Source organism: Rhipicephalus microplus, chromosome 6, assembly GCF_043290135.1.
Source record: "Rhipicephalus microplus isolate Deutch F79 chromosome 6, USDA_Rmic, whole genome shotgun sequence".
Lineage (NCBI taxonomy): Eukaryota > Metazoa > Arthropoda > Arachnida > Ixodida > Ixodidae > Rhipicephalus > Rhipicephalus microplus.
The window spans coordinates 43,239,308-43,262,942 of NC_134705.1; the positions used below are offsets into that span (position 1 = coordinate 43,239,308).

The following is a 23,635-nucleotide window of genomic DNA, read 5'->3' on the forward strand; positions in this document are numbered from 1 at the left end:
ATCAAAAAATAAATGTAAAAGATTGTACCGAGTGAAAGATCTTACAGAGTATGCGTGCTGATATTGTCGTTTTACAAAGTGTCGTAAACTCTAACTGATAACTCTCACTACCACTGAAGCTGGTGCTGCATAGAAGCTGGTGCTGCATAGCAATACTTTTTCAGAAGCTGGTGCTGCATAGCAATACTTTTTCGTCAAAAAAAGAAATGTTCCATGAAGAGTAGTTCCAAGAAACATGACACTTTATTCCTGATGGCCACAGAGGTCATTGTCATACTGTGGAACCCGGACATCGCACGTCTCTTCGTAGTTGTCCAAACAGTGCCTAGGGACAGCATGTGCGACAGCAGGTTTGACCCACAGTAAGCAATCTGGAAGATAAAAGCTATGTCACTTAATTATTACATGCGTAGTTCTACGTTCGATAGGATACATCATAAAAGGTTACCCGTTAAGCTAGAGCAGTGTGCATTTTGTGGTGTTTCACTTCACTTTTTATTCTTATACTTGAATAGTAAAAAGCAGTGTATCATGGTTAAAGAGAAGTGTGCTTCTTTTTTGCTCTAAATACCAGCTACAGTTCCACAGAGTAGCATCCTGGGACCAATATGGTTTAGCATTTATGGAAACAATATAAGCAGGTTAGCTTGCGAAGGGATCGTTAACGCAGATGACACTGCTGTCCTTTTCTAGCCAACCGAACCTCACAAAAAAACTCATTTGGCTAGCCCTGCATTACAAGCATATTTAGAGTGGACTGCCATACAATGATTAAGATTTAAGGCCACTAGAAACGCAAGCTTGTTCATAACTAGTGATCGGAAAAGGTAGAACTTGCACAGGAATTCAAAGATTTGATGTCATCTTTATTCAGCACATAAATTGGCACTCGCAAGATGATCGCATGGCGAAATATTCGGAAGGTGAGTGTGGGGTGTAACGAAAATTATGGCAGGTGCTTACATCCAGGGTTAATTGTTTCTTTATAAAATTGTCGTATCGTTCCCTTAGTGCGAAAGCATTGCGAAACCATTTTTTGTGAATTAAGGGGCTTTGAACTTTTTTACATGCTTATCTTTCTAACTAGCCGCTTATTTTATTAATTAATTAATTAATTTATTTATTTATTGACAACACACGAAAGGTTTGAATTGGCCGAGGCATGAGGAGCAAAATTACTAAACGAAACACATAAAATATAAAAGACGATAAATAAACACACAAACACAAAGATTTCAGCTTCAATGTTGTACATTACGAAGTAATCAGGTCCATCAATTCCACTGAATCGATCGATGATAATGGCAGTGCGTTCCATTTGTTAATAGTGCGAGGAAAAAAAAACTCGAAGGAGTTTTTGTGTGATACAAAGTTTCGGATTCAAGGCGACGATGTCTACTTAGTCTTGTTGCTAACGGTCGTATGTATATAAACCCGATTAAAAAGGAAGGTCGTTGTTTTACAGGGGAAAACGAAATTTAGGCCTGCATATGTTATGTCGTAATTGAAGTTTGCTTACCATGAGTATCAATGCGAGCTGTTTTTGAGTGTGCTACGGAATCTAGAAAAAAAAATAAATCCAAAAGCCTTTCGCCATTTCAAGTGTCTAAATGTTGTGGTTTGTGTGAGGATCCGAGATAGGTCAAGCGTATTCTAACTTAGACATAGTTAGTGCTTTGTATGAATGAACTTTGGTTTCCGGGAACAGAATACGAGGTTTGCGAGAAGGACCACATATGTTACTAATAAGAGGTTAGTTGCGGTCACTCTAAGATATTTAAAATAATTCACCTCAACAAGGGGATTCGTTGGAATACCGTTAAAAACAACTGGCTACGTATTTCTTCGTTATATCTATGTATCGTTTTTTAGCTTCATTAAACTTCATGTCTCCTTGTTTAGACGTGAATGAATGTTATGGGCGTTGGTTTTTTAAAAGTTTCTGGTCTACAACCTGAATACACAATACGCAGTAATCTGCGAATGTTTGAATTTGAACTGTCCTTTTGATAACGTGAATGATGCCATAAATAAAAATCAAGAACAGAAGCAGTCCCCGTACATCACCTTGCGGCACCACCGAAGTGACTGCAAACGACATGAGTGATGACCCTTAACGGAAACCGACTGAGTACGTTGGTCAAAGTAAGCAGAGATACAAATAATGTTGATAGAGAGCAGACCGATATATTTTACTTTACAAAGTAACTTATCATGTGAAACAAAGTTGAATTCTTTCTGAAAATAAAAAAAATCCACAGTTTGACGAGGTTTGTCAAGAACGCTTGCGAAACTATGAACTACTTTGTGTGACCTTGGAAAAGTCCTTCCTCAATACCCCCCCCCCCAAAAAAAACAAAGGAAGAACTATGTTGGAAGTCGAAACGGAATCAAAATAAAGAAAACAAACACTGAAAAAGAAACAGATACGAGAACAAGAAAAAAAGAGAAACCCGAAAAGACACAAGGAACGCTGCCCTGCTCCGCACCTGCTTCAGACTTGACATTACTAAGGCAAAAGTGGACTAATTTTTAATGCGTTTCCCTGAACAAAATTAATGTGAATGTGGGGCAAGCACCAATTGATTATAGAGTAACAAATAAACTTGGACGCAAACACGTCCCGATATTCACTTTACACACACAAGCTTTTGCCAAACATCTCACTTTACGATCGTCGTGTGTTTGCTAAACCATGTGCTGGTTAAAAAGTACACCCAATGTCTTAACGTTCTGCACTGATTATACCTTTTCCGTTCACAAGTTTACACTGATTTCAAATTTGGACTACATGGCACACCGTAACCACATCATACGCCGACAAGCCGAGACCCTATGATTCTTCGCGACGTCATGGTGGTGTCGCAATTTGTTCTTTGGCATGCTGTTGCCATCATGCATTTATGGAGGACTTCGTTATTAGAAATTAAGTTTAGGGTAGACCGTGACTTCAACACAGTGACGAGAGGAGATGCCGACAAGCCGGGCCACTAAAGTGCTTTACACTAAATAGCAACTTATCTTGCTGCCTTTACTATTGCAGTGTCGCCAGGCTGTCGCACCACCAAGCGGAATATATGGGCCTTCCCCCGGTAAGTAGCCGACAGAATAGGAGCACCACCCAGTCGGTCCCTTGCTTGGCTGTGCTAGCCTCCACTAGCCTCCCCAAGTGTCTCTCCAGCACAACGCTGCGATGGGTGCCAGCGTCAACGTCGCCGCCAGTAAGCGTTAGCGCCCGCTGCTTCTCAACGGCACATGGTTACCTTTAGCGGCAGATGGCGCCATTTAGTCTTCGTCAAATGTTTTGACGTTAGACGTTAGGTCCCGTGCCCCAGCGGTGACGCTTCTCGCTAGCGGCCTACTACTACGTCAAATGTTTTAGGCAGGCTCGACAAATGGTACCTGACGGTGCTGTTCAGTCCACAAGTATATATGAACAAATATGAACAAATAAAAGCGGTTTCCGTGGGCGTACATCATATTGAACATACAATTATGCGTTGTGTAGCATTGTGAGCGTTCGATTTATTGTTCTTACTAAAACCGATATGAGCGAAGGTGCTGAAAACAGGACTGTTCAGAAAATACGCGGAAAAAACGCATAATCTGATAGAACATTTCAATGCAGCAGCTTCATCATATATGTCTTATTTAGCGTTAATGGTGGAAGAAACACTGCTCGCAAACAAGTGACAAAAGTTTTCTGAGGTCACAACTGCGAAGTAAGAAATCTAACCATTCAATACTCAATGCATTTAGATTTCACTATCAAAGCAAATATTTTTTTTTAATGCTGAGGCTAAAAAATGGTGGCTAAAGGTGTTCGAGGCAATCGTGAGTTGACACGGTATCAACAGGAAAGTGTTGGCAATCGAAATAATATTTAACTAGAAATTTCTGAAAGAAAACTTTACTATTACACAATTGAATGCCGTGGTTGTAAGGATGGTAAATATGAAGCGATATACATTGTGAATGGGCAATGATTTCATTGTATCGAGTTGAATATCGGTAAAGTTTCTGAAAAACTAAGCCTGAAACTTTACGACTTGCTGAAAGTACTACTAGAGGGATAGGTTTTTATTCCGCAAAATTGCTTTTATTGCATAATTAGACGTGAAATTATTCATTTGGAACGAGTTATAAGAATAATACAGTTCTCACTTTATGATATCCGTAACGCCTAAGTTTTTAAAAAGTTAAATAGTTCTTAAAATACAAGTTCGGAACAGGAAACTAAATATGAATAATGATGTTTAAATGTCACAAGTACTTACGGTCGTGGTTGTTGTATGGAACTATCATGACCATGCAAGTTTCGTAATCAGTGTAGTTGTAGTAGGCAGTGTACGGGCGAGTCCGGTCTGAAAATCACACAAGATGAAGAGAGGCAAATTAACAAATAGAAAATTTGTTATTTTTGCATCCGTGAACAAGCACACACGTATGCAAATGCATTGTTATGTTCCTGCGGCACCAAAACTAAACATATGAAGAGGAGGACCTTCAATATTCTGAAATTCCCTAGGATTTTATAATGTCATTCAATTATTGGCTAATCTCCCACAGTGGGCGTGAGCCACATCGCAACGTGAACAAGAACAAGAACGTGACCGTATCGCCACCGCTGCTCGGCTGCATATACAACTGTATCACCTCCTTCGAGTCTGTATCTTCCCGTATTATAATTGGTGGAGCGGTGCAATCCCCATCCTCGCCACGGAGCTCTGCAGCGAGCGTGCACTCGCGGCTTCCAACGTGGCATTTCAGGGCTCGACTAAAATCTCTACGGTCGTCACACCTCCTGTCATCCCTGCCAGCCCCCGACAGCAACAAATTTTGTCATGCTTCCTCTCTTGAAAGACCGTGGCGTCTTCTCGGGCCTCGAAGGTATGGACGTCGACCAATGGCTGCACCTGTACGAACATATCAGCGCCTGTTACAGGTGGGGCCCCACACTCATGCTCGCCAACGCCATATTTTCCCTCAGCGAAACCCCTGGTGTCTGGTTTGACAACCACGAACATGACATTACAAGCTGGGACAGCTTCAAGAAGCGGTTTGGTGTGCTTCATATTGTGTGCCTCGGTCGTCGACAATAATCAAAGATTGAATTGTGAACTCGTCATCACTTACATCAAGAAGGTTCTGTCACCCTGCCACGAAGCCGCCGCCGACAATTCCGAGTCAAACGATTTCGGTACATCCTCAAGGGTACTGTCGATAACGCGCTTAACTTGCTGGTACTAAATAAAATTTCGTCTTCTGGTGCCCTCATTCCAAAATGCCGCCGCCTGTAACACGTTAAAATCAGCTGCATCCCGCATCAGTACCAGTGCCTTCTGAATACTGCGGCTACATTATCCTGCCTCGCCACGTACCGTCCACCAGACACATGTGATAATTTAACAATACTCGTAAGGCGGGAACTTAAAGCAATTGGTCCAGCTTCAGCGGCTTCAATGTCCTCTGAGCCCCCTCCTTCATTATCCATGTGCCTAATTCATCCAGTTATACCGCTCAATAATGCCAGCATGGCAATTCGCTCTATTTTGACATCTCCCCGTACTGACTTACAACCGCAATTCACAATTGCACATCAATCCCCATGGGGCTCTCCATCAGCCTTCCACAATCTGTCCGCGTGAAGAGTACAGGGCTACAGGTCCATATGCCTCTCCTGGCAGCGTATCAGCCACATTTCTTGCAATTGCAGACATCGCTAGGTTCTTACTGCACAAACATTCCCTCGTACTTTACTGTTTATCCCGCTTGTCGTCATGAGACCAGCCCCGACCATTTTGCCCAGGAACATGTGACATAACCTCAATATTCGCGCTCTGCATCGCCCAACGTCGCCAGTCTCGTGCACCCGAGCCACACAAGCCGCAATCCTCCGCCTTCCTGCAAAGTTCGCCGACGGTTACACGAAGCGTCGCAGCCCCCAGGCGGTGGGGCTGCAGCGCTTGGACTGGTGAAAAATGCTCTATAGATAATAACGACCAGACGGAACCATGTCGACGTACAATTCGACGGTGTGCATGTGTCTCCTTTTTCGACACTGGTCCTCTTTCTTTTTATGATCACTGATTTCCATCGCAAGCTCAGGAGAGTTCTCACACCTGTGACGATCGACTCTGTTCTTTCTTGTTGTCGATGGCAGAAAAGAATCTGTCTTCCGAATGTGCTACGCTCATGTAAGCATCACTAATCACCACTAAGACGTTTGTTCGCCGTCCTTGAAAAGTGCCGCCATGACATAACTTTAGCCCTCTACTTTTTGTCCACACCTCTGCACCATTGACTGTTAAGCCATCGCGCTGCATCTTCACTTGCCCATTACAGACCCTCCTACACCACAGCCGAGCGAGTCACCTGTGCACTGTCGGATATGAGCGTCTTCTCTCAAAACATTGACCTTCGCCGAGTTCGTATCAGCACCACCAGATCCATATGGCGACTTTTCACTGACACCTCTCACGAATGTCCTCAATAACTGCGGCGTCACGTTTCCACACACCGTTCTGTCAGTCGCAGGGAACTCCACGTGCTTTCTAGTAGTCAATTTTAGTTTGATACCTAAAGTGCGGCTCCAAGGCATCTCAGCATTGCTTTCGGATAATTTCGCATCCCGTATCGTTGAAATATTTCTTGGGATACCTCAACGCAAAAATTTTAGTCTGTCTGTATTTCTGTTTGTGTGTCTATCAACCAAAACTAGACAACTAGGCAAAAGTTCGACTGCTTTTTTTATCGCCCACCAAGCTTGATCTGATGTTTGCATTCATTCTTGGGTCATGGTCGATCTAAAAGCAAATATTACGCATATCTGAAGAGCAATATCATCACGTACATCTTTCTTAGCGTGTATCTTTATACTAGAAAACACACTGATACGTAGTTCTCAAGACCACAATGTTTATTACGCTGGGCTGACAGTGCGCTGCTATGCAGAAAGAAGCGGTAGGTCCCCATGCTTTGATAACACAGTATGGTGCTGCCACTTACCCGTGGCTCGGTATTCTACAAGTTCTTACCTCCGAGATGGTGGGAGCATGCCGGACGGCCCCTACAAAAGAGGCTATGTACAGATTCTATCGTTTTTTTTTTCATATAACTGCCAGATGGCGCTCATGTCTTATGAAGTGCCTGTAGGATCCCTTTCACCATTTTTTCGCCCCGGAATATCCAACAAACTTTTTATTCTCCCTCTCCAGACAGAAGGCTATCATAGTTAGACGACATTTGCACTGAAATGCACAGACACGCGGCCATTTTTTTACCTTTGATACAACACTGTGGATGTTTTAATGGTGGCTGCGCGTTCTGATCCTCAAGCTACGCGGCAGGTCAATACTTGCCCTGAGAGTGCTATTAGGTCAGTGATTGCTCCCAGTCATCGTGCGTCCAGTGTAACACGGCAGCACACTGACAAGCTACACCAAGCTCTGCAACCGTAGATGGATGTTTTCGATAGCAGCGGCCGTTCATTCGGGAAAGCAACTCGTGTGACCTATCACATCAACACTGGTGATCAGCCTCCTATTTATAGGCACCCATGTCGCTTGTCGGGGCTGAGTGCCAAATTATCCAAAGTGAGGTCAACTAAATCTTCGCCAAGAACATCACTGAGTCATTCTTCAATCTTTGGAAATCCACTGTCATTTTTGTGCGCAAAAAACGATGGAACATGGCGTTTCTTTGTTGATTTTGAAGACCTAAATAAAGTTTACCCTATTAAACCTTACTTACGTTCCGGGTGCATAGAGGTGGACAATTTTGACTGTTAGAAGACGGCGTTTATCAACCCTAATAGCCTATGTTATTTCCAAGTGATTGCCTTTGGCTTTTCTTTCTCAACCTCCAGCCACGTTTGAACGAGTGATGGATTTTCTGCTCAGAGGCTTTCAATAGTCCACCTGTTTATAGTACTAAGATGCCGTTTTTTGGTTCCTGACAACAAAAACTTATATAAAAACTCGCTTGTATGACATCTTAGACATCTTGAGTCACGCGTTTCCGCACCTTATCTTATCAAAATTTCATTTTGGCCACCATCAAAATACTACACTTGACCATTTAGTGCACGCTAACGAGCCTTCTCGGACTCTGTTCTTACTTCTCGTGCTTTAGGCAAAATTTTGCGACCATTGCGAGACCTCTTATAAACCTCTTGCGAGACCTCTTATGAGGTCTCTTAAAAACAGAAACGGGACCCATGGTGCTTGATATCATCAGCCGCACGTCCTTCACTTCGTGGTTCAGGAGGGTGTTCTATAACACCCAAATTTTCATCCGGCTCAGCCTGACCTTATTATTGTCCTGCCTGAGTATTTACAGTGCAGCATGCTCACTGAACCTGACGATGCGCTCAGAGCTGGACAACTCGGCGTACCTCGGACGAATGATCTCGTACAGCGCCGTTTCTACTGGCCAGACCTTGCTCGCTAGGTACGCCGATACGTCGTCACCTGTGAGTTGTGTCAATGTCGTAAAACTTCAAATATATAACCAGCTGGCCATCTTCAATCAATTGACGTACCCACGAAATCATTTTATCGCGTTGGGTCAAACCTGCTTGGTCCTTTTCCTGTATTAACATCGGAATACAAATAAAAAGCCGAAGCTACAGATTTTGCTACACGCTACGCAATTATGCGTGTTCTACAGACAAGCTGTGCAACCTGGGTTACCGACTTTCTGTTACGGAATTTTAGATTATTTTACAGTGCCCCAAGAAAACGGCTCACACACCGCAACCATGCATTTATATCGCAAGTCGTCACCGACATCCTGCGTCCCTGTTTCAGTCTGCACAAACTGAGCAGTGCGTACCGCTCTCAAACCCATGGCCTCACAAATTGCTGTAATGGTACTCTCACGAATAAGCTCACTATGTACGTTTACCCAGAACACTGACACTGGGACCTTGCCCTGCCCTGCGAAACATTTGCGCTTAATTTAACACGTCATGGCACAGCAGGCCTGTTTCTGCGTATTGTACGGAACAGAGCAGCTTTTCTTTCATCATAACCCCCCCCCCCCCCCCCATCCTTTTCTCTATCTCGCCTTTACCACTGGACAAACTCATCTCAGCTTATATCTCTTCCACCAGCGAGTATGCCGGTGACGCGATCGCGCGAGCCGATCATTCCCATGAGCTCGCCCGCGCTCAGCTGATGGCATCGCGAATCAAACAACGTCGTCGGCACGATGCTTCATATCGAGGCGTCCGGTACCCTTGTGCTACTTTGGTCCCTTCATAATCGGACGGACCTATCTCAAAACAACTATTCTCTCGTTACACGGGACCCTACCAGTGACTTTGTCAAGTAACACCTGTTACCTACGAGATTGGCCCATCGGTTTCTCATCATGTGCTCCGTCCAGTAACGTTGATCACATCACACGGCTCAACAATGCTTCTGAAACGCCCTTCAATGCTGCGGGACGGTGCTGCCGCCTCCTAGGGTAGTGCTACGTACCTGTGGCATCACGACGATTGGGCGAGAAGGAGGACGAAAGAGGATAGACTGGCGCGAGCCGATCGCATAGAGAGCGCTGCTTGCTTGTATAAATACATCTGTGCCTACTCCTCCTAGTTTATCTTTCACGTAACAATACTGCCTTTAAGTCTGTAACAGCGCGACTAGAATAAAAAAAATATATGTTCTTGTCGTATATAACGATGAAACACCTTGTCCTCTGGTTGTCTTCCTTGTTAACTTTTCTTCGAGGCAGTTAAAGTGTAATAGAAATATTGTTGCGCCCTTCTAGACTTTCATGCAGGTCAGTTGAAAATACAAAACTATTAGTATTAAAAGAATATCCATTGCTTTTTTATTTTCTAGCTTTTTTAATTCCTTACCACTTAGATTTATTGTCATTCAGTCTGAAGCGAACGGGTCCCTCAATCAATTTTCTTTCTTCTTGCTACCAGCCAATGCATTCTAGTGGTTGATAAATATGAAACTCGACTGCCGACCCATAATACGTGGTATCAAATCCCGGTTACGGAGGCCACTTTTTTGGTGGAGTTGTAAATCCTTGAGGCCTGCGTACTTTAATTTAAATAGAGGGTTTTATTTACAGAAAGGCAGAGAAGTCAGCAGTAGTTATAGTGTGCTCTTGCCTGCTACTCTACACGGGGGCAGGGGAATGGGGAAGAAGAAGAGTAATGTGTGGCGGTAAATAGGAGAGTTGGTAGAGTTCCGTCCGTGAGCACCTTAAAATTTTCGGAACGCTGCCGTATGGCAACCCCGAAATAATATCATGGTTTCAGGACGTTAAACTACAACAATTATTATTGTTGAAACGCCTTGGTTGTTTAAAACAAAGTGAAATGAGGTATGGCAATACCACAAGCACACACACACAAAAGGAGTGCAATATAAAGGCTACCATGCATTCCAAATGAAAACTAACACGTTTTCTTTGTGAAAAAACAACATACCTAAACAGAAGACTTGTAATTAGTTGTTTCATGCAAACACAGCTGCGTGGAACATGTTGATGAAATCAAAGAACGTGGTCAAGAAATCTTACTCACCGTTGTCAATAAAGTAGGTTGTCTGGTCGGGAGCATTTCCTTCTTGAATGTCGAATGTGACGTTCCTCCTGGCAAAAGTATTAAATTGCGAGTATATGTTCCTAACCATTGTGACTAGCAGAAAATATAGGCTATATCAATGAAAGCTTACGCATTTATTTCTGATTTTCAATACCTAACTCAGCTTACTGTTCTCGGATGCACACCAAAAGGTATTTATTTATTTATTGTTCGTTTCTTTGTTTGTTTTATACCTGTTGCCCTCAATCGCTGAAGTATTACAGACGGAAGTGTGTTACAACATGAAAAACACAAAAGAGCAAAACAAAACGTGCCACATTTTATACATAAACAAGGCTAAAGTAAAACAACGTCTGTTCTCAATAAAACAGAAGAAAAGTTTTAACGTAAAAAATAAGGGCAAATATCAAATAGTGAATGTGCTAAAGTTATACAATAGTACCAAAAGACGTAAAATTGAAAAGAACTGAATAAAGTCAAGAATTTTCTGGAAAAAGCACGCATCTCGCCACGTGTAGACAGAAAGTCGTGGAGAGGGAAAATAGATTGGATGACTAGGAGCTACCTGGAAGTAGGTGAGCTGATAGTGAATGACGAAAGAAGAAGTGATCACAGATGGAAACGATATCACCTGGCAGATGTTTCCAATCGTTTAATGTGGCCGGTATAAAGGAGCTATAAAATGTATTTATGTAGTGAATGCGAAATGAATGAATGATATGTGGGAGGCATGATATCACTACGCAGTATTGGATTGTGCTACGTTTTATAGAAAAGGCAAAGGCGGAAGTACTTCAAGTATACGGATAAAGGTGGCAGTGACGAATGATATTTTATTGGTGTTACGCTTGATTCACGAGAATAATATGACTGAATAAAACGTGCAGCGTTATTTAAAATCAACTCAGAATACATAATCAGATTTATGGCAAATATTTTTTCATTGTGGAAAGTTGTCGTAACACGTTAGGGAGCTAAACTGAAACCTGCAGAGCGGAAATAGGTGTCTGTTTGAGGAACCATATTGGACAGCAATGAATGAATGAATGCCTTAGTAAAACAAATCAATGTCCATATTGTAAGTTCCAAATAGGGAACGTTGTACGTACATAGAAGTTCTAACGTAGTCATGCTGTAATTTTCAAGGGGCTTTATCAAGACCAGACGGTTTTTGTACCACGGGCAGTATTTCCGATACTATGAGCTTTTATCGTGAAGTCTGTCTACTGTATATCCCACGAGTTCCTCAAGGTAAACATCTCTAAACAGGATGGAACATGCAGTTGGTGAAATTTATAAGTAATCCATGCAAAAAAAAAGAAGAAAAGCCGACGCCTAAGTAAAATGAACTTGTATTCCTTTGCATGCTCGCGGACACCATGACATACATCGCCACGAGTAGTGTTGAGAATCCACAAGCTTTTCTTTCAAGGTTAATATGTATTCTCACGTAAGAGACAACAACGGCTTCAGAAATTAATTCTGGTCTAACCCAGTGTACTCTGACAGGAGCACAGGTTTTTTTTTTCGCGAAATAACGCATGTAGCTATTATTTCTGAGCACTATGGTGGAACAGTGGGAACTACAGAGAAGTGAAAGAACAGAACACAGCGCTTTCACTCTCCATGTTTTCCACTTTCTCTGTGATGTTCATGAATGAATTTTTGCTGGTTGGCGCTCGCACCTCGGAACCCGTAAGCTATTCTTTTTCTCTTTTTTCTCCCATTGAAAATGACTGAATGTCATAATTGGAAATCACGATGTTACAGACATGTCTCACCGACAACTGCGGCAAAATTAATTGAGCGATTTAGCGTGTACATAAGATGCCAGTCTAATTATCCTTGTAGATATAAGTGACGACATGCATTTTTTGCGCTGATAGCTGCCATATATCCCAATGACGATTTATTCATATTTAAATAAGTACCAATTTTACCACCCATCATGATTATTTTTGTGCAAGAGTGTTTCGTACCAGCCATATTCAAATACTGAGCCTTCGTATCATCGTTGATATGTATGCCTTCTTCAAGCCAATTAGGCTGCTTTCAGGAGAGTCAATCGGCAATTTTTCACAATTGAATCTGTCCTTTCGTACAGATGAATTTTCTTGTGGTGCTCCGTTTATAGCACTATAATGCTTCGCTATTTCTCCTGAAATGTATGTACAGGCACTAAATATCATCTTCCGCAATACATTTCCTTGTTTAATTACTCCGATATGTTTTGATATGTTTCTGATTTATATTGCGAATTCCTGTGGTTTTAAAACTGATGTATAATTTGGTTGGCATGAATAGCTGCAGATGTCATACTGTCACACTGGTATGGGTGGAAATGTCATCGTTGCCACACACAAGTCGTAGTTTCTTCACACCATCACTGTGGCAGAGCTGCATATGGCACGTAAGATCTGTTCGGACGTCACGAAAAATCACCACTTTTGGTCGTATATGACCAAGGAGCTCATAAATGAATCAGTGGGGCTGCGATACACTGCAAACTGAGTTTTGCCCAAGTAAATGCTTTTGACGTAAAAAAAAAGGTATTCGCGGATGCCACGTACTGCAATGACATGTGAATGGGAAGATTCCATACGTCATTAAGGTTTTCTGAGACACATTGAGGCCGCATAAATCCACCATATTTCTACAACCAGTACCTTTCTCAACCTGTATTCTAAGAGACGACGAACAAGTGAACGTAGTGTTAAACAAGAACGCAGTCTTGAATCAAGCACTTGACTAGCTCGATCTTTCCGCAGTATGACACATGAAAATGCATCTCTTTTGGACACTGGAAGGCGTAGCATAAATATAATGCGAGAAAGTTAGGGAAAAAATGACAGTTTCGGCGAAACGCCGGAGCAAGAAATAAGGTAGCAACCAACCGAACTGTTATGCAAAGTTTGTCTGAGAGATTTAGGAGCCAAACGAAATGTAGTCAACAGGGTAGAATGAGTTTTCGCCGGAGTTTACCCGGCGTTTCCTTCCTTGCCACCGGTCGATGCCGATGGTGCCAATGATAGTAGGGAAAAATGAAGTTCTAATGCACTTTCTCAAAACGTTGACTTCAGACTGTCCAAGATATTGCAATGTGAGAGTTGACGCCGAGGACAGCTGTATGGTAGGATAAGCTTGTTTGCTTGTTCCTTGATATATGGCTCCCACTAACCACAGGAGACTTGCTACTTCCACCTTTCGGTGGAACTAGCTGCTTTATTTTTGTGCTGCATGGCTACAAGCGAGACATAAAATCTCTGCTCAAGAACGTTTCTTTTAAGTCCACTAACAGCAAGCCAGGCAGTGTTAAATGGTGTATAAATATTGCTCATCGTTAGTGAAATGGATAGAATGAGCAGCACGGCAGAGTTGATTAACGCAGCATGCCGAGAGGCGTGGGGTCACTGGTTCAAATCTCCAGTGGGCCTTTTTGGTCTTATTTCTTCGGCTTTATCTGATTTGTGCCTTTCAGATATTTATGCATACTTATGCACATATGGGACATGACGGCAACGGCGAAAATCAGCCTATAGTGTCCATATATATCATTGCTATCACAATAAAACCAAAAGGCACGACTAACTCATTGACAAAGCTGCTACAACGATTACTTGTTTATGTGAGGTACTTCATAATTTTTAAGCACCTGTAGACCTAATGTCATGACAGGGCAAATCATCACAATGGCCATCACGCCCTTGCCCATGTGGCACCAGCACCGGTGTTGTTATTGAAGACCATACGTATTTCAACCTGTATTCTAAGAGACGACGAACAAGCGAACGTAGTGTTAAACAATAACGCAGGCTTGAATCGAACACTTGATTAGCTCAATCTTTCCGCAGTATGACACATGAAAATGCATCCCATTTGGACACTTGAAGGTGTAGCATAAATATAAATATAAGTTTAACCATCGCGTATCAAAAAAAAACAAACATGAAGAGTGAGCTGCAGTGGCAGCAGCGAAGCATCTAATTATAAGAACGTGGGCCCTAAGGATGTGAGTCACATGGCCATTGTGACCGTATTTCGGTGGCGGTGAAGTGAAATAACTGTGTACTGTGACTTTGTTGCAAGTGAAAACAAAAGCCTGAGGTTGTGAAAACTACTGGCACCTATTCCGGCGTGCAAAATTATCAGAATAGTGGTTTTAGAAGGTAAAAAGTTTCAAACACATCACAAACTGTCCAGGCTCATCTGCCCACGTAACTACTTACCTCCGTGTGGTGTGAATGTCATGTCTTGAAATTTATAAAGCCACTGTTAGTGGTAAATGTTATTTTAGCTTTGCACTGCATATCCTGCTGTCTTCTTTATCGTTAACGTTCATGCTGAGCCCTGATATTGTAGGCCTCAACTTTCCCCCTTAATTAGGTACCTGTGAGAAGTAGCTGTTACGTACTTTTCTCGCACGGAGAGTGAACTATTACTCATCAGCTAAAATGACTGATAACAGCACTTACCCTCATTATTATACTTCTAGTTTCCTTGGAATAGTAGTTCACACCTTGGGTCACTACATGCGAGCGTAACATTTGTGGGTATCACGTGGTCTCAGCAACTACCATACCGGTTAACTAGAGAACTCAGCGGGCGTAGTTAGACAAATTATCAGGCTGCAAATTTTTATTCAATAAATGTAATGCAGCTGAGAAAGAACGTAAGACGGTCTTCATAATGCGCTTGAAGTAAAAGGTGACGCAAGAGATGTCAGAAAGCCCCGCCCCCTTTTTTATATAAAATGAGCAGCAGCGTGGGTTGTGTGTAATAAGAGAATCATATTTGCAGACAGTGTGAGTAGGCAGAATAGCTTTGTTTTATTTTGCGATTACATTTTACCTACACTTTTTATTCCATTTTGAAGTCATTTCTTTAGATTTATGCTATTTTATTTTGCAGACTTATTGATTTGATAGGAGATGTTCGGCATGAAGTAAGAAACCTTCTGTTGCCCTTCACTTCTTGAAGGGGTCGAGCATACAAAACACATATTTCTCTGTGACAGCGCAGTGATAAAAGGAACCTTAAGAATTACCACGGGCTTCACACAGGAGAAATGGAGTTAAGGTTGCTCACGTAGCTGTGGCTGCACGGCTTCCGCCCAAGTGCCACACATAGGAAGCCTTCTTTGCTTCCAGATCAAAATGAGTTCTTGTTGCAGCAAGGCATTTGAACGAAGTGTCGTTATTGGAGGAGGATATGGCCACAACACGGGGAAAAGCACCAAGCATCTGAAACAACAGCCAGACAAAAGGTCGTTTCGACCAGCATGTCAAACAGTAACTCTATAATTAAAAAAAAGTTATGACACAGCCACTTTTACATTGTCCAACCAACTCCTCTTTCCGTATACGCGGAGGTGGGCGGAAGGGGCAGGGGACTTGGCCGATTTGAAAGAGCAGTTCCCAGTGCCCTGTGGACAAGTGAATAGTGTGTCAATGTCATGCGCTTAAGGAAGTGATACATCCCAGTGGAGCAAAAGAATGGCAAAATCTAGATTTATCTTCATATCTATACTCACTCAGCCAAAACCGAACTCAACTTTACATCCTCGGGGCGCTCAATTTCGTTTCATTGCGAGTAATTTCTTACGAGTATTATGTTGATAATTTCGAGTAATTTCTTGATAAACAGAAAGCGCGAAAAAATTGAGGGACCCTTAAGCTTCTCCTTTACGAGTTGAACACGACAGTGAAATCTGGTCCCTAGTTCACCATTCAAACGCTAAGTGTGCATACTTATTAATGTGTTTTGTTGCACACACACACACACACACACACACACACACAAACAAACACACAAACACACACATTGACACACACACGCACACACGCACGCACACACACACACACAGTAGATTGAACCAGCGCGCGCGCGCGAGTAGTACATACCGGTTTTTGATCTAAAGCAAGAGTCACATGGCTTCCAAGATCCACGCCGCGCGCTCGCCGTTTCAGAGGTTATGAAGAGTCTCACAATGCCCCACAGATGACAGCACATTATCTAGCGATTGCTGTTTGCTTGATGAACGCTCTGGGGAAGCATGATATGTTTTCCGCTAAATTGACATAGTTGTTCGCATTTAGAGCTGTGCGTTTTAGCGGCAATGGCTGCACTTATTCGACGTAGATTGATGGCCTCCCAAATGCGCCTACAAATTGCTGAATGGGCTCATTTTTGTCGTGACATCTGTCGAACAAAATTAATTAAGGAGACTCCTTCCACTACATGGCATTTATGTAGCGTTTTTTTTTTCGAAGCAGCTGTAAGTAACGCCGTGGCTTTGTCAAACAAAAAAAAATCATTGTGGCGTTGTGACAGCATACCAGCTTGCCACCAAAACGGCCCGGGTTTGATCCTCAATGGAAACGAAAGTTTGAACTTTTTTTTATTTGCTTCTTACTCAACGTTTCGCCCACGGACGATTTTTCGCTCACAACCAACGGTGCCGGTGCTGACGGCGCAAGTTCTGCGACACGAGCTCTCTAACGCTATCGCGTTATTGCGGCACTCGAGGAAAAGGACACATACGATGCGCTACTATCAACTGCAATATTTCAATTCATGCACGATATATTTAAACCACCGTATTTTTGCGCCATATTCTTCACCCCTCTGTTTATCATGAAGCAACAAAGGTTTGCCTGACTTTTCACTTTACTGAGGTGTTTCTTGCTGAACGTAAAGCTTTGTTCGATCTTAATATTCTAGCCTTTAACGTCATGGTGGCAATTCTCGATTTAATTTAACATCAAGTAAATTTCCTTTTTTAGAAGGCGCAAGAAGCACAGCCACAAGAGAAAAAGAAGCAGGAACAGGACGACATGTTGCAATCAAAATGTTAATCGAAATGCACATTTTTAAAACGCTTATCCCAGTGATCCCTCATCTTTACGACCAAAAAGAAACTTACCTCAAACAGCGCATTATCAGCTGAGACGTGTGGTAGAATGAATGCTATATCGGATTCCCCTTTGCTAATGAAGAGGTGGTTTATGTAGGCTGCCTGCTGCCTGCTGGTATACCTTGCCTGCTGGTATAAAAGGCTTCGGCGATCTACCTCACATTTTTCATGTGGTGGTTGCCCTCGAGCATTGTGGTTTATTTTCGCGCCTTTTAAAGTTTGAAGCAATATCACCTCGCCCAGCTTTCTAACATGCTGAATAAGCGATTCATTAATAATAACCAAGCTGTCTCAACTTCTCGACGGAAATCCGGGTTTTTCTGTGAAGGCAAACCTGATCTCTTAACTTTTGTACTACTTTCACATTGATTAAGAATGTTCCGCCTACGTGCGCTCACTTTCAGACATCTGACACGTTATCTAGAACGCTTTTCGTTGTCTAAAAGGCTATTTTCGCTCTAGCCGGTGCGTTAAAACGTTACCTCATTTTCCCACCGCTGGAGGTTCACCGTAGTTTTCCCTTGGTCTATTCGCAATCGAGTGTCTACACCTGTAGAGCGGTGCCGGTAAAGTGACTTACATCCAGCCAGAAAGTGTTACTGTGTCTAGATTCTAATAGACATTTGAATTCTAGTTGTGAATAAACGTAACATTACAGATCACTCCCTTCGCAATATTAACAAGAAATTCAGTTGAACATTGAGCCTGAAAATCGCAATAATCAATAGGGCGGGCTTCATGGTGGAGAAGTATTTGTACTGCGCGTAAAAGCCGTTGGAATTACTGTACACATCTAGCTGTTATTGAAATGTACCGTATTTCACGCTTGAAATCACAGTGTGCATTTATTCGTTGATTCTTGATACATTCTATACCATCTTCCATAGGCGCTAAGAAGCAGCGGTGTCCTTGTAGAAACCATTGTCGTTTGAAACTAAGAAAAAATAAGCGATGATAGTTATAAAAAAGGGCCTCGTGTCTTGTCGCTTCGCTGCAACTGTAGTCGTAAAATGAAAGTGTTTGTCGGCCTTCTTTCGTGCATAGCGTCGCATCTTTAGCGCAGCCTAAAAACACTAGGATTTAATAATAACGTATTTATGTATTTCTTTTTAATGTTGCACACCAAGTAACATTTACATATCGATGTGGCACCTCAGATATGCGCGATGTTTGCTTTTTGATTGACATTGTTCCCAAGTATGAACAGAGCCACCAATTCAAGTTGCCTGGGCTTTCAGAAGTGTTTAAACTTTAGACCAGTGACGGAATCGTGTGACAGGAAGACAGACAGAAACACAAACAGGCAGACCAAAATTTCGACATTCAAGTATCCCAAGAAAGACTATATCGTCTTCGTAAAGTGCGTCTCCAGTGCTGCGGTGTGCTTGTTAGTGAGCTCCACAAGTTAGTCGCACTTGAAGGTTACCATTCTAATAACAATAGTTGTTTTCACTGCCGATGTAAGCACTATGCATGCTAAGAAATTACATTTGTTATTTCTTGTCGGAATGTTAAGTTTGGCTGAACAGTCAAGACCTAATATTTGATAATATTGGCGAGGAAGGCCAAGCTATCTACTGAAAATTGTCGACGCGCAATGGAGCCAGCCTCGCTCCTGCCTAACATACGTGGGACGGGCTTGACATTCCGACAAATAGGAATTGCAAAAGGATGAAGAACCTATCCAAGCTGCACGTGGGTTCACGGGGATGCGACAGCTGTGAGCACCGTAGTCTTTAGGTTGCGCTTTGATGCTTTCATCATCGTATGGATGAAGCAGGGAAGAGATTTTAAGACTCGGAGTTTGTGCAGACGAATATGACATTACGTTCCAAGAATAACAGTATTTCACAAAAAATCACGTCATATGCACGAAATGAATGATAAGTGGGCGAAGCTACAGCGGGAGAGATCATCGGTAAACCGTAACTCTCTCGTGAAAAGTAATTCCATTGTATCATTAAAAAGGCGTAATACTTTGCGCATAATATACAAGTCAACTCTTATTTTGTTCTTGCTTGTTTGTTGTTTCGTTTCATTGTTTGTTCTTTTCATTTCTTCGTTGTCATGGCAGTTGGATTGCGAGCTCTCTTCTTTATTACGGCTTTATGGTCCGTGAAATGAAGCAAGAGAGGTTCTTGTGCTGGGTGCAGTGGGAAGTTTGCTAGCACTAAATCTATTCGCGTCCCTCGGATCAGGGTATGTTGCATATGGATACATTTGAGTGCGCATTCGGCAAGCCTGTGCTGCACGATACAGGCATTGGAAATGAGGTCCATTCATCCGTTCGTCCATCCATGCGTCCACCCGTCTGCCTGCCTGTCTGCCCGTCTGCCGTACGTCCGTCCGTCTGTCCATCTGTCCATCCGTTTGTCCGTGCATCCGTCTGTCCGTCTGTCCGTCTGTCTGTCTGCCTGTCCGTCTGTCCGTCTGCCCGTCCGTCCGTCCGTCTGTCCGTCTGTCCGTTCGTCCATTCATGCGTCCACCCGTCTGTCCGTCTGTCTGCCGGTCTGTCCGTCCGCCTGTCTGCCCGTCTGCCCGTCCGTCCGTCTGCCCGTCTTTCCATCCGCCCGTCCGTCCGTCTGCCCGTCCGTCCGTCCGTCTGTCCGTCCACCCGTCCGTCCGTCTGCCCGTCCGTCCGTCTGCCCGTCCGTCCGTCCGCCCGTCCGTCCGTCTGCCCGTCTGTCTGCCCGCCCGCCCGTCTGTCCGTCCGCCCATCCGTCCGTCTGCCCGTCTGTCCGTCCACCCGTCCGTCCACCCGTCCGTCCGTCTGCCCGTCCTCCGCCCGTCCGTCCGTCTGCCCGTCTGTCCGTCCGTCTGCCCGTCTGCCTGTCCGTCTGCCCGTCCGTCCGTCCGTCTGTCCGTCCGTCCACCCGTCTGTCCGTCCACCCGTCTGCCCGTCCGTCCGTCTGTCTGTCCGTCCATCTGTCTGTCTGCCCGTCCGTCCGTCCGCCCGTCTGTCCGTCTGCCCGTCCGCCCGTCCGTCCGTCTGCTCGTCTGTCCATCCGTCTGTCCGTCCGCCCGTCCGTCCGTCTGCCCGTCCGCCCGTCCGTCCGTCCACCCGTCTGTCCGTCTGTCTGCCCGTCTGTCTGTCCGTCCGTCTGCCCATCCACCCGTCTCTCCGTCTGCCCGTGCGTCTGTCCGTCTGTCCGTCTGCCCGTCCGTTCGTCTGTCCGTCCATCCGTCTGTCCGTCTGCCCGTCTGCCTGTCCGTCTGCCCGTCTGGCTGTCTGTCCATCCATCCGTCTGTCCGTGTCAGTCAGTCTGTCTGTCATTCTGTCTGTCTGTCTGTCTGTTGCTCATACTAGCGCCACTTGCTGCGTGAGTAATACAATTAGGGGGTTACGAACCGGTCACAAAAGACATGAATGAACAGACGAATGGCCTTAGGAGCTTCACCCCTAAAGGAAGTTGATGCCACCGCTACAATATCAATAGAAAGTGAAACGTCTCTTTACCGAACTAGTTCAGAGCTTTCGGTACATTGACACACACTTTGGTATCAATTGATTGATATGTGGGGTTTAACGTCCCAAAACCACCATATGATTGAGAGACGCCGTAGTGGAGGGCTCCGGAAATTTCGACCACCTGGGGTTCTTAACCTGCACCCAAATCTGAGCACACGGGCCTACAACATTTCCGCCTCCATCGGAAATGCAGCCGCCGCCGCCGGGATTTGAACCCGCGACCTGCGGGTCAGCAGTCGAGTACCTTAGCCACTAGACCACCGCGGCGGGGCACTCTGGTATCAATGTACCGTAAGTAATGTACAATGTATGTTGGTGCTCGACAGCTAAAGCACCAGTTTTCTTGAATAAATCGACGTCGACGCTTAGTGCTACATCTCTATACCGACGAATAACGTCCATGATCAATGAATGAAGAATGATGAAACATACATTTGTGGCCATGGACGCCTGTGTTAACAGTAGTTGTTAACGGTGAGAGTGGAAACACCGAAAGTGGTGCGACATCCAGAAGAACTTGATTAATTTTACCCCACACTTGAGCCTAGGTCGCATACTCGTAGCATGTTGAGCTATTGAATGCCACTGCCATATTAGAGAGAAACGCAATGCGTTACATCAGTCTTCCCTTTGACCGGCCAGGATTTTTCGCGTGGTGAGCCTAAGCGAGGAACGCCGAATTACATCCAGGGGAAGCAGCCACGTTGCTCTATGCGTTGCAGAACTACATTTCGTATGGATGAATATTATGCGGCACTCTTAAGTTTTAGCTGAGATCGCTACCTAGTAGTGTGTGGAGGCGTTGACAAAGACGCACTTCTATTGGGAACGTACAGAATTAGGCTGATGCGCAGAAACGGCGTGTTTAAGGAACTAATCGTTGATTTCGCATGATGCCTTATTACACTTTACCTAGAGTAGAGAGTGCAGTGGTAGATATGAAAGGTGGATTTTAAAAGAATAACAAGCATGTGGCCGTGGCACAGCGGATAGTGTTCCGAGCAGCTGTTGTCGCTGGGCAAGAGGTCGTGGGTTTGACTCATGTTGTCAGAGTTTTTCTTTGTTCTGATCGCGTTGTTCTTGACGTCATTTGCGCGCCTTAAAGAGTCACTGAAATCTTGGTTGACCCCGGCATAAAAAGACTTTTGTGTGAAAAGAGAATAAAAAACGTCACAGGCTATAGATCAATGTTGTACGAATGGAACAGTATGTTATTCTTTGAAAATTGTAAGACAGGCTTGCTGAATACTTTAGCAGAATCGAAAGCTCAGCTTTTTGGTAACAGTTCTTGAACGTACTGAAAACAGTATCACGAACAGCACGTGCGAAGAAGAAGAAAGGACGAACCACAGAGCTCAAATGCTTGTTCTGAGCACTGTGATTTGTCATTTGGCCTTGTTTTGTGTGTGCCGTTTTTGCTCTGTTTCCAAGAGGCTAAATAATGGCTAAATGCTTGTCGCCACGTTTTCTCAAAGTGATCGTCTTAACGAAGTTATCCATCTTGATAACAGGTGCTTTATGATTACGTGTCCCAGTTATTTTCTGACAATAGCATATAGCTCTCTCCATCATCAACACATTGTGGAAACACCGCACCATTGTCGCGGAGATATCGCACTCATCTGCCGCAAACTTTAGCAAGACGAGCATCATGAGTTTGACACTTTTACGAACGGGGCGAGTTTGCCACTGGAGCAACCTTCCAGCGCCGTCCTCTCCACCTGCAACGTCAGCAACGGCTCCTAGATACCGTGATGCCACTCATCGCATCTCTACGTTGCCACTTCGACCAGCCGCAAAACTAAATTATGCAGATATTGGGGGATAAGCTACATTCAGTGAAGTTAGAGCAATTCCGACCGGGAATCGCCATTACATTCTGATTTTAGTATAAACAATTGAGGTGGAAGTATTAATAGACATGGGTGCCAGTTTTCCAGTTCTTCAGAGTGGTTTGTGTGTGCGTGTACGGAAAATTACGACCCTCTACGATAGACCTAAGTTACTCGCTGCTTAAAAAAAGTCCACAAAAGAAACACTGTAGTTACTCTAATGTAGTGAAAGAAGGTCTTGAGGTAAATATTACTCGAGCTGCGACCAATGTGAAAACGTTTCATACATGTCCGCAAATGGTGCGTTCAAAGTTGAGCTTGCCCCGCCGCGGTGGTGTAGTGGCTAAGGTACTCGGCTGCTGACACGCAGGTCGCGGGTTCGAATCCCGGCTGCGGCGGCTGCATTTCCGATGAAGGAGGAAATGCTTTGGACCTGTGTGCTCAGATTTGGGTGTGCGTTAAAGAACCCTAAGAGGTCAACATTTCGGAAGCCCTCCGCTACAGCGTCTCTTGTAATGAATATGGTGGTTTTGGGATGTTAAACCCCACATATCAATTATGAATCATGAATAAGTTGGTGGTACCATTTGCCCCACAGTGCCATGGTGGATTCTTGTGGGATTCATTAAAATAGAACCGAACTCACCCTAAATGCGTCCGTTGGCTCACGAGGAGGATGGTGTGCGACAATGCTGCCGGTGACTATAACGGCAAACATCACGGACGCTCCAGTGTTTAGCCAGCCCATGTTGCCGAGATGAGAATGGACTGCGAGTATTCGACAGCAAGGCGAAACGTGACACTGAAGCACTCGTGGGTTCACGACGGGCCTTCTAGGCAGCCTTCCTTGA

The 23,635-nt window shown here is 44.1% G+C and overlaps 1 protein-coding gene across 1 annotated transcript; it reads right to left on the reverse strand.

The window, feature by feature from the left end:
- Window positions 1-224: 224 nt before the first annotated feature.
- Window positions 225-23,635, reverse strand: LOC119186536 (uncharacterized). The gene is made up of 5 exons (XM_037435083.2): window positions 23,431-23,635; window positions 15,656-15,810; window positions 10,550-10,617; window positions 4,278-4,364; window positions 225-371 (listed from the first exon to the last, which is right to left on the reverse strand). The coding sequence occupies exons 1-5, from the start codon at window positions 23,530-23,532 to the stop codon at window positions 244-246; spliced, it is 540 nt and encodes a 179-aa protein (XP_037290980.2). The 5' UTR covers window positions 23,533-23,635; the 3' UTR covers window positions 225-243.

What these genes read in the sequence shown, in the direction of transcription:
- LOC119186536 (XM_037435083.2), bottom strand. Translation starts at nt 23,532, where the DNA reads ATGGGCTGGCTAAACACTGGAGCGTCCGTGATGTTTGCCGTTATAGTC. An exon ending in AGCCAACGGACGCATTTAGG is followed by an intron (nt 15,811 to 23,430) that starts GTGAGTTCGGTT and finishes CTGTTGTTTCAG; the next exon opens with ATGCTTGGTGCTTTTCCCCG. An exon ending in AACCTACTTTATTGACAACG is followed by an intron (nt 4,365 to 10,549) that starts GTGAGTAAGATT and finishes TGTGATTTTCAG; the next exon opens with ACCGGACTCGCCCGTACACT.